The 12,149-nt window shown below is 34.5% G+C and overlaps 2 protein-coding genes across 2 annotated transcripts in view; both read right to left on the reverse strand.

Annotated features, from left to right (window-relative positions):
- Nucleotides 1-236: 236 nt before the first annotated feature.
- HELRODRAFT_170703 (hypothetical protein) lies at nucleotides 237-4,835 on the reverse strand (the record flags this gene model as incomplete). The annotated part of the gene is made up of 4 exons (XM_009016498.1): nucleotides 237-515; nucleotides 1,086-1,264; nucleotides 3,862-3,925; nucleotides 4,740-4,835. 4 exons carry the CDS (start codon nucleotides 4,833-4,835, stop codon nucleotides 237-239), a joined length of 618 nt encoding a protein of 205 aa, XP_009014746.1.
- Nucleotides 4,836-5,801: 966 nt separating this feature from the next.
- HELRODRAFT_98699 (hypothetical protein) overlaps nucleotides 5,802-12,149 on the reverse strand; it is a 10,244-nt gene continuing 3,896 nt past the window's right edge. The window contains exons 2-9 of the mRNA XM_009016499.1: nucleotides 9,489-9,620; nucleotides 9,049-9,147; nucleotides 7,827-7,909; nucleotides 7,325-7,451; nucleotides 6,962-7,057; nucleotides 6,642-6,764; nucleotides 6,258-6,422; nucleotides 5,802-6,143 (exon numbers count right to left, since the gene is read on the reverse strand). Coding sequence (XP_009014747.1) covers nucleotides 6,018-6,143; nucleotides 6,258-6,422; nucleotides 6,642-6,764; nucleotides 6,962-7,057; nucleotides 7,325-7,451; nucleotides 7,827-7,909; nucleotides 9,049-9,147; nucleotides 9,489-9,620 — 951 coding nt within the window. The 3' untranslated portion in view covers nucleotides 5,802-6,017. The remainder of the gene's footprint in view (nucleotides 6,144-6,257; nucleotides 6,423-6,641; nucleotides 6,765-6,961; nucleotides 7,058-7,324; nucleotides 7,452-7,826; nucleotides 7,910-9,048; nucleotides 9,148-9,488; nucleotides 9,621-12,149) is intronic.

Raw genomic sequence — 12,149 nt, forward strand, 5'->3', positions numbered from 1 at the left:
GTATGTATGTATGTATGTTAAAACCAAATCGTGTTGAATGACACCAAACAGTCAAACATCTGATTAAAAGGGTTAACACTTTAATGTATCGTTAGTCTCATACGTCGGCGTTTAAATTAATATTTTCCGACACACAAACACGCAGAAATCTCTGCAACAAACACGAGATGTGGTTTATTGCAAAAAAGAACTCTCTGTTGTCACCTGACCGAATACCAATCATTTTACACAATGTTTTAATAAATTTTGAAGTATTGGGGTCCATGGGTCCAAGGACCTCGATACATATTGGCAAAAAATCTAAAAAATGGCAGGGCGTGTTCATATTTTTTAATTTTTTCGTCCGATGCCCTGATTGCAGCCAAACCACATTCTTTGCTGGTAAGGTGAACGTAGCGCTCGGCCAAGGTACCAGGAACCGTAACATCCCAAGCCAAACATTTACCAGCTCTCCAGGAAGTAAGAGTACAACCGTTTGGTCGCTTGCCATCTTGCACTGAAATGCCAGATGGTTCCTTCAAAACAGGAATAGAAGCTTTAGAAAAAAGCCGGCAAATGTAATCATTCAAAGCTGAATGACGAAGTTGACGGCCTCCACCTAAACGGCAAACCAAACCATGATGACCAAATTCGTCCGCCCCCGCGCCGCAACGACACAGATATTTATTTTGTATACTTAGGCCAAGTCTGAAACCAACGGCAAATCTAACAGACTCGTCATCGAGTCTGGTGCCTACGGAAGTGTTGGGCCACGACCTCAACCAACCACAACTAACATCACTAGTTGCAGCCAATAAGCGGGCGGAGGAAGAAGCACCGACACCAGAAGACAGAAGTTCATGAAAAGTCTTCTTATATTGCTCATCTAAAATTTGAGCTTGTGAAGGGCTTTCAGGTGTGGTCGGCAGAGGTGGGATGTCACAGGAACAACAAAATCGGCAAAGCAAGGCGGACTGGAGGTCAAGAGTGGCAGCGGCAGAAGATTTATAGACGATTGGTGCCAACTGAACCACACTGAGTAACCCCAGACCACCATACCGCACCGGCAGCTGAGCCTGGGACCAGCCACTGTCAGTCAAATGAACATTGCAAATAGCTGACAAGGCGGTACGCAAAACATCATCAAATCTGCCCAACAACGATGGGCTGATGTAGCTGGATGTACGAAGAAAATACATCATTGGCAAACTGAGGGCGCCTCGGACAATAGTCAGGGCGTCGTGGGCGGAAAGATGAGACACTCGGTCGAGGGCGAACTTAAGTTCTGAAAACTTTTTATCAAAAAATTTAATTTGGGAGTCGCCCTCGAACAAGGGTGTGCCTAAAAGACTTAAATTTGATTTTTGAACGATGGGTACGTCCGCCAACACCGGTGGCAAATGTAGTGAATCTTTAAAATAGAGTTCACATTTATTGGTGTTTAACTCTAGCCCAATGGTGTTGGTGTATGTATGTATGTATGTATGTATGAATGAATGAATGTAGATACCTACATAGATTCGTGCGTATGTATGTATCAATGTATGTATATGTTTGTTTATACAATAAACACAACTAAAATCTAACATCTTGATGATAATGATAATAAGAATGATGATGATGATGATGAGGGGGAAGATGAGGAAGAAGATGAGGAGGATGGCGACGACGACGATGATGATGGCTTTTTGTGTACGGTTGAATGCTTCCGGTTGAATGCTTCCAAGATAGGTTGACGATGATGTCGACAACTGAGGTCGAGAAATGTGCATGTGTGTATGTTTGTATGTGTGTTTGTATGTTCGTTTGTATGTTTGTTTGTTTGTATGTATGTTTGTTTGCATGCAGGTTTGTTTGTTTGTATATTTGTTTGTATGATCGTTTAAGTATGTGTGCATGTATGTGTACATAAATATATATGCGTTAAGTTTTAACAGTTGTTTACATTTAATTACAGATAAAAATTACAAACAATCGGAACATTAACAACAGCAAACAAGAACTGTAGAAGATGAATATAACATGAACGTAAGCATACAAATTAGAGCGAATGTAAAGAAAACAGCAAACTGGATGTGAACGCTGACGAACCGGATGTAAACGCAGACAAAACGGAAGTGAATGAATGCTCACGTGATGGTAGATAGAATATGTGGTTGCATTTTTTGCTGTTGTTGTTGCTGCTGCTGTTGTTGTTGTTGTTGTTTTTGTTGTTGTTGTTTACAGCGTGTTGATGTGTTTTGTGTGTGCTGAATGTTTGTAGTTGTGCTGACAGATGACATTGTTTACTGTGAATAGCGTGAAGAAAGATAACGCTAATGACGATGGTGGCGATGAAAATGATGAAGAAGATGATGAAAGATGATGGTGTTGATGTTCAAGATGATTATTAAACCTTGCAATGACACTCGGTCTAGAGCTGCAGTCTTATTATATTAGCAGTTTGAGCAACCTCATCATTACTGTATCATCATCTTTGTCGTCGTCTTCGTCATCATCATCATCATCGCAACTCCACCATCATCATCATTGTTATCACCACACATTTCCACCACCATCATCATCTTCCTTCCTTATACTACCGTGTAACACGGCATCAACTACACGACCTTGCTCTCCTCTCTCTCTCTCTCTCTCCTCTCTCTCTCTCTCTCTCTATTTTTTCTCTCTCTTTTTCTCTAGTTTTTTTCTTTCTCTCTTCTTTTTTTTCTGTCACTTTCCTTTTTTCCATTTTTTTTCCAGAAAATTTCCAACCATTAGTCTTCAAGATTTTAATGGACTTTTTCAATGATTTTGGTACATACATACACACAGACAAACAAACATGCATAAAAACATACATACACACACACACACACATACAAACATACACACACAAACATACAAATACAAATTTAAAAACTCAAGCCTGGAGTAGTGTGTGTGTATGTGTGCAATTATTTACCTGAAACATACTGATTGGACTATTGTATGCTCTAATGATGAGCTTGTTATCTAGTATTTTTTGCCTTTGCTTAATTAAGTACGTGGTGTGTATGTGTGTTTGTGTGTGCGTGTGTGTTTGTATGTGTGTTTGTGTGTGTGTGTCTATAATGTTAGTAATGTTTAACAGTGCATTTCGCGGTTGTTTTATACAATCAATAAATATATAACGAAAACTGTTTTTAATGACACGTCAACAATGGAATAGTATTTGTGTGTGTCTGTGTGTGTATGTTTGTATGTATGTTTGTATGTATGTATGTGTGTTTGTATGTATGTATGTGTGTTTGTGTATGTAGGAATGTTTGTACTTGCGTTTGCATCACTGCACAAAGACAAACATAAAAATATACTCAAGAATTCATGCATAAACTCATTAGCACTAATAAAAACATCCAGGCATTTAGTATAAAGAAACAAACACAAACAAACATGCATACGTACACAGAGACAAACTTACGTACACACATACATATATACAAACATACATACAAACGCACAATACAAATTCGATACATTTCAGCGAGTATATCGATTTGTTATCATCCCATATTTTACGTCGTTCATACGCTGTCGTTGTTGATGATGTTGTCGTTGTTGATGTTGTTGTTGTTGTTGTTGTTGTTGTTGTTGGTAGTGATGATGATGATGTTGTTGTTGTTGGTATAATTTATGATAATAATGATGATGAAGAAGAAGAAGAAAATGATAACAATCATTACCATTCTCATCATAATTTCTGAAAACTTCATCATAACTTTTATCAACTCATTTCATCATTCATTAACTTCATCATATCGTCATCATCTTCGTCACCATCACCACCACCATCATCATCATCAATAGAAACATTATTATCATCATCAATAAAAACATCTTCATCATCATCACCATAACCACCATCGTCATCTTCGTCATCGTCGTCACTTTCATAATTTTTTATGGCTTTCCTGTTCTGACAGAGCTGAACGTGATATAAATGGTTATTCATTTGGTTGATTCAAATTTTAAGCGTATAATCGTGATGATTTTGATGATGTTGTTGTTGATGATGGTGATGATGGTCTAGACATAGATGTTGGTGGCAACAACAACAAACAACAACAAACAACAACAAACAGTACAATATACAAGCAGACACAAATACTTTCACAAAGCAAATATGCATTTTATTTTTTGTTCATCGATAATATGGACTACAAACACACATACACATATACACACGCACGCACACATACATACACACACATACATACATGCATACATACATACATACGCGAATTCAATGATACACAAAAACACACGCTATCTGTAAGATGGACGGATGAAAATCTTCTTCTTCTTATTATTTTTTTATTGTTATTATTTTTATTATGGTTATCAATAACAACATAATTAATGCCATTTTTATTGTTATTATTATTGTTTGCTCGAGTATTGATTGTTCGTGCCAAATTATATTGTATACCCTTCATAATGACCGACACAAAAGACCAATACTACTACGACTGTGTTTGTATGTGTGTGTGTGTGTGTATCTGTGTGTCTGTATATGTGTGTCTCTGTATGTGTGTTTGTGTATGTGTGTATATGTGTATGTGTGTGTGTGTATGTGTGTGTATAAATAAATTATTTGGATCTTTCTTTCAGTAGAGTGCGATAGGACTAGATAATTGTCGTGAAATCAAAAATATTTCTGTTGGAAATTTTCGGCAAACGGTTTGAAAATTTCAATTTCAAATTTCGAAATGGTTTTTCTTCATCTTGTCATTTCCAACTTTGTTTAAATTTTTTTGCCAAAGTGAGTCGTTCCATTTCTGGTCAGTAGTTTTCGAGACCAAACTGTCTCCAAAGTTTACCCCGCCTGCCTTCATTCTCTCTTACTATTCTTCTAAAACGTTTCCAATCAAGTTTTTTTTGGTCGTACCTAAATTGATTTTTTTTTGTGATATTTCAACTTAAAAATGTATGTGTATGTCTGTGTGGTGTGTGTATTTGTATTTGATATTTGTGTGTGTTTGTATGTGGTGTGTGTTTGTATTTGGTGTGTGTGTGTTTGTCTGTGTGTGTGTGTCTATATAGATATTTTTACTGTTTTTAACTAGTTGAACTCAGAATTTATAAAATTGGATAATTTATTTACTAAAATTTAGAAATTAATAAATTTATTTTATCAAAAAGTTGAAAATAATGAAACAAAGTAATCAAATAAATCAATACTTTTTTCATTGTTTACTTTCTGCAAATGAGTATCTATCTAACCATCCTACTGTAATTATTATAGTTTAAAATTATGGCTGTTGTAACGGCATAAGTTCAAACTAACATAAAATTCATCAGCAATATATGAATAACTTAGTAGTAGTAGTTGTAGGAGTAGTAGTAGAAATAGTAGTAGTAGTTGTTGTAGCAGTAGAAATAGTAGTAGTGGTTGTTGTAGCAGTAGTAGTAGTAGTAGTAGTAGTAGTAGTAGTAGTAGTAGTAGTAGTAGTAGTAGTAGTAGTAGCTTTTTCACTTCAAAATGTGAAATGTATTTAATACTCTAGACGGTTTCTTTTAAAATGAAATTTCTAAATAAGTAACTTGAACAAATTTTAGTCAGCTTCTCAAAAATATTTCAACTGTGAACGACTTAATAAGTTAAATCTAGGTTGTCGTTATATCATTCATTCAATCATTCATTCAACCATTCATTCGTACAATCAATTTACCGACCGATATATCAGTTTTTTATCCGCTCACTCTGTCATCATTAATTAATCAGTTAGCCAATGAGAGATCATATATTATTGACTCATCCAATCAAAAATTACCAACCAATTAACCATTATTCATCAATTTATCAACCAGCCAATTAAAATTCACCATTCAATCACACAATCAGCCAATCAGAAATCATCAGCAATTCATGACTCTTCAATTAATCACGCAGCCAATCAAAGCTCATCAACTAATCAATCGACTAATCAAAGTTGATCGTTTAACCAATCAGCCATTCAGAAATCATCAACCATTCAATCAGCCACTTATAACTCATCAAACAATCAATCATCCAATCAAAAATCATCAAATTCTTGGCCTTGAAACTCTTCGTCATCTTCATCTTCATCATCTTCATCATACTCATCAAAGTTCCCCGCATCTCCAGGTCCACTACATTGTGGTACGTAAGGGGCCTTCAGCTGTCGAACAAAATTTCATTCGAAATTAGCGAGCCTTGATTTTAAATTTTAATTTGATTTATAGGCCATCATTCAAAATAAACTTTCCAATCCAGATATACATATTAATTTGACCTTGCCCTTGAAAAGTCCCACCCAATCAGTGGTGAGGAAGAAGGCGTGGTTTCTGATGTCATCAATGCCGCTCTTCATGGCTCCACTGCGTTTGGTGATGTCCACTTGCAACAAGCTGCCCACAAAACTTTTTATCTCGGCACTAAAGTGACCTGGGTACTTGACCTTTGATTGGGGCACGGAAGAGGGAAAGATTGTGATGGAAAAGAGAGGAGGGTGAAAAAGAGATGAAAAATGAATGATTGAGTAAGAGTAAGTAAGAGCACAAAAAGTACACATTTGTATAAACAGTCAAACCGTTCAACCAATCAACAACCAAGTCACTCAACTAGCAAATCGGAAATCAACCAAACAATCAATCAGCCAACCAATCAATGAACCAACTTTTCCGGCCACAATTTTTTCGTAAATTTGGATTGGTTGGTCGGCGTAGAAGGGCGGATAGCCAGCAGCCATTTCAAAAACCAGGACACCGAATGACCACCAATCAACTGCCTTGTTGTAACCCTTGGTGATGATGATGATGATGGCGTTTTTGTCGGTCATGATGATGATGACGATGGTGGTGGTGGCGAAACAGCTGATGAAAATGCTGATAAAAAAATAACAAAGACTATGATGAGATTGAAATTGATCACGATGATGACGACGACGACGATGATGACATTATTTATGAAAACTGTAAAGACCACATAGCCACCGACTTTGCTGAGAATAATTTCAGGAGCCATGTATTCTGGAGTGCCACAAAGGGTCCAGGTTCGCCCCTTCGTTCGTTTCGCGAAACCGAAATCTGTAATCTACAAATTCAATTCAATTAATCTTTTATTCCGTAAAACACAAATGTGTGTGTGTGTGTATCTGTGTATGTGTTGAAATGAACAAAACCCACTGACTATAAAAAAAAAAAAAAATAACAATTGATGATTTTAATTTCAGTGAAATTTTTAGTTTTAATTTTTAATTTTCATAATTTTGATGATTTTAGTTGAATTGAATTTAAAACAATAGACAATTAACACAAACAACAGAAAAAATCAACAAAGAACGGCAAAACAACGACAAACTTTGACGTAACCCCGACAATCGATGAGAATATTTTCCGGTTTGAGATCTCTGTATATGAGATCCAGTGCGTGGAGGTACTCGAAGGCCATGACAATCTGGGCCGCGTAGAACTCTGTCTGCAGCTCGCTGGGTTTTCAAAACGGGGAGACTTAATGACATTTTTTTAAAGGTCGAAGTTCAAGTTCATTCTTGCTTCTTCGTGAACTTTTGTCAACTTCACACACACACACATACACACGCACACACATGCAGGCACACACACAAACACACGCACGCATACATAGACACACTCACACCTAAACGACATATCCCATACATGCGTGTATTTGATAGGTATCGACTTGCAATCGAAATAAAGTCCCTGCAAAACAAAACCAGGAGCTTTCAAAGCCAGGAGCTTTCAACCATCTTGTTGAATATTCGGACGATCAAACTATCAACCAACCAACCAGCCAACCAACCAGCCAACCAACCAGTCAACCAGCCAATCAACCAACCAACCTATACTTTCCGACAGATCTCAGATGCGAGAACATCTCACCTCCATTTATGAAGTCAAGAACCATGTACAAATTACAAGCATCCTATCAATAATAATAAAAATAATAATAATGATATGAAGAAGAAGAAGAAGAAGAAGAAGAAGAAGAAGAAGAAGAAGAAGAAGAAGAAGAATATCGAACATTTGTTCAGCTTCTTTTTAACATTTTTTCTAAAATTTTAACACATTTTATTTGATGATGAATAAGAATTATTATTACACACGCATACATACATACATACATGCATACATACATACATACATGCATACATACATGCATGCATACATACATACGTACAAAAGTTTTTCAAAAGTTCGTATCAACGAATGCTTTCTTTCTTTGAATAAAAGATAATATGTTTGAACCGAAAAAAAGAAATAATACGTCATTCATACACACATACATACATGCAAACACACACAGACAGACATACACAAATACACACATACACTGTTTATTTGTTCAAACTCAAAGCGTTTAAAGCTTGCAAAAATGAAAATTCTTATATTATTTTTTTTCTACAATTTTTCAGGTTTCATAAGTTAGAAAAGTTATAACTATTATTATATATTATTATTATTGTTGTTGTTATTGTTGTTGTCGTTGTTGTTGTTGTTGTTGCTTTTTAGATGCTTTAAATTTTTTTCTTGCCCTATCATCTGGTTTACGTTTAAGTCGAAAATATCAAAAGAGGATGATGATGATGATGATGATGGCGATGATGACGTAGGTTATTCCAAAGATTAAAAAAAGTAGAAACGTTTAAAAGTAAAATTTATTTCAATCACATTATTGTTTTCATTTGATTTTTGTTCGAATCGTCGGCAGCTGGCGCAAGGTTTCAAACAGATGAAGAATCTTTCGGAAAAGCTAAAAACAAACAACAACCTCCAAAACAAAAACAACAACAACAACGACATCCTTAACAACAATAACAACAACAGAAACAAACCAAAACAACCTCAAAAACAACAACACGACAACAACAACATCCTTAACAACAACAACAGCAATAATAACAACAACAGCAACAAACCAACCAGCGAAAATTGAACATACGTTCGGAGGTACTTAGAGTTTTATTCTTATTTCCAGGTACACACACCATAAAAAATAACAATAATAATAAAAAAATAAAATAATAATAATAACAATAATAATAATAATAATAAGGAAACGACCTTGAACCCGTAGTGCATTCTAACAAGGAAAGGATGATCGATGGAGCGAAGGATGTTCTTCTCGTTCAACGTGTGCTCCACCTGCTTCAGCTTTATAACCTGCGATTAAAAGTTGATTTGGATTGAGTTCTGGATTGAAAGTTGATTTGGATTGAGTGTTGATATGAATTGAATGTTGGATTGTATTGTGTGTTAATCCTGGATTGGAAGTTAGCCAATGTAAATGGTTAACTGATATTTAGTGATTCATTCGGAAAATTGAAATACTGATTACGATTGAATCAATTGAAGCAAAGACAAGCAAACTCTAAATTACGAAGATCACATCAACAACCACACGAACAATTACAACAATCGTAACGACAATTACAACAACAGCCACAGCAACAATTGCAGCAATGATCGCAGCAGCAGTAGCTGCCAGCAACAACCGTTATAACCTTTTGCATGTTGAGAACTTTCATGGCGTAATAATTTTTATCCTTTTTATGGAGTACTAGGACCACTCTGCCGAAAGATCCCGTTCCCAGTGTGCATTCCTTCTCAAAATCCTTTAGTTTCGAACTCGATTTCTGGAGTCGGAAAAGGATTAAAATTGTCATTATTATTAGAATTATTATTATCAAGTTTTGATGATGGTGAAAGTTGTCAGGTAGTAGGAGGCCTTAGGCTAGAAAAATGTGTTGACCCCAAATGAAAATTTTTAAAAATGTGCCAAAGAAAGTTTACACATTTAAAAAAATGTCAACATAAATACGCTTGTTTTATGATGAATTCTCGCCGCATAATACTGCCATTGATTAAAAATAAAACAGTTAAGTATATAAAATTAAGTCATCTAAAGTAGGATTTCTTAAAAAAGTTGTTTTAATCTGCATTGCGCTGCATTGCGAGGTTCCTAAAATATTCGAAGGGAGGCCCTGGGCGACTGTTTGCCTGTGCTAAAGCCAGCCCCGGGGTTGTGATTGATGTGAATGTGAGTGAAATATTTATTTATTCATTTGTTTGTTTGTTCGTTCGTTCGTTTGACTATCTATCTATCCATCCATTCATGCATCCATCCATGCATCCATCCAACCATCCATCCATCCATCTATCTATCCATCCATCCATCTTCAACTCATCCATCTTCGAAATATTTTCCAACATTTTTGTTCAACAAACATCTATTTTTGTTATTAACCAATGTTACTTATTGACAGCTTGCCTTTGGTTGTTGTTATAATTGTTGTTGTTTATAAATGTTATTGTTGTTGTTATTATAGTTATTGTTGCTACTGTTATTGTTGTTGTTTTATGACGCTATAAAACCCTTTGCTCTTATTTATTATGATTCTTATTAATCATATGTGTACATACATATGTTTACAACAACAACAATAACATATGTTTACTTATGTATATATATATATTTATTTAATGGTAATAATACTACAACTGCTGTGGCCACTACTACTGCTACTACAACCACTACTTCTACTATAATAACTATAATAATAATAACAACAACAATAAAAATCATAATATTAATAACAACAACTGAAGAGGTATTAAAAGACAAATACTGCAGCGTAAAAACAAACTAACTATAAGATGTAACAGCAAAATCATTGTCTAATAAATTATTATAACTGCTATTATTATTTTCATTATTATTGTTATTATTATTATTATTATTAATGTTATTATTGTTTTTATTATTATTTTTATTATTATTATTAATGTTATTATTATTTTTTTGTTACATTTTTTACCTTGTCAGTAATGATAGAGAGAAGCATTTGAGAGTAGAGGAAAAATAAACAATGGTATTTGAATCATCCATCTGTGTTTATACGTTTCTAGGTATACGAAATGTATGTGTGTGTGTGTGTGTGTGTGTGTATGTGTGTATGAATGTTTGTGCGTGTGTGTGTGTTTGTTGCACTTGAAAGCCATTTTTGTTTGTTTTTTTCATGCATTAGTGGGTGATGTTTTTTTCCCTATATAAAAATTGTTTCTAACAAAAAAAACTTCTGTTATGTTTCATCTAATTTGAAAAAGAAACATAATCAAACCAATAAAAGCTTAGAAACATGTATGTATGTATGTATGTATGTATGTATGTGTGTATGTATGTATGTATGTATGTATGTATGTATGTATCAAATCAAATCAAATCAAATCAAATCAAATCAAATCACTTTTATTCAATCAAACAAAACAAAAGCATGAATGATTCGGAGACCAAAAAAAGAAAATTAATTCTTGTGGGCTCGGCCACCGTGCAGCTCAAAATTGCTTCTCAATGATAAAATAAAATTGTCAATAGGAGAAAATTTATCAATGTTAATGAAATATGTACACACTTATATACATATATATACATATACATTATTATCCTTGAAAAACAGAACTTTTCGTAATTAAAAAATTTTTCAGTTTATTTTTAAAAAGATGCAAAGTGTTACAATCTTTAATTTCTTGTGGAATCGTCTCCCATATTCCTGGGCCGGTATGTTTCAAACTCATGCAGAGTACTTTAATTCTGGCTGGTGGATCATAGAAAAGTGGCGTGTGGCGTGTAGTTCTTGCTTGAATGGAAGTTCCAAAAGTGAAAAAGTTTCTAAAAAATGCCGGCAACTGCTGACGTAGAAATCTAAAAATGAATGTTGCAACGTGGTAGATGAACAAGTTTTTGATGTTGAGTATTTTCATCTCGAGATAATATTCACTTGTGTGACAATGAGGATGAAGATTTTTAAATATTCTGATGAATCGGTTTTGGCATTTTGTTAACTGTTTTAGATGAATGTCAGGACTGTTTCCCCAAATTACGTTGCAGTAGATGAGGTGAGGAAAGATTAATGAATAATACAGGTCAATTAGAGTAGGTTTATTTAATTTATTTTTAATTTTGCTTATAACTCCTAGGGTTTTGCATATTCTTTTAGACATAGTATCTATGTGAATATCCCAAGACAGATTGTCCTTGATTGTTACTCCAAGGAATTTTGTGCTGGTTGAGCGAGGAATAGAAATATTGTTCATTTTTATGTCTAGGTTAGGTATAATATTTGTTAAAATTTTCGGACCAAAAATAATGTAATTACATTTAGAAT

The sequence above is a fragment of the Helobdella robusta genome (assembly GCF_000326865.2).
Source record: "Helobdella robusta unplaced genomic scaffold HELROscaffold_18, whole genome shotgun sequence".
Taxonomy (NCBI): Eukaryota; Metazoa; Annelida; class Clitellata; order Rhynchobdellida; family Glossiphoniidae; genus Helobdella; species Helobdella robusta.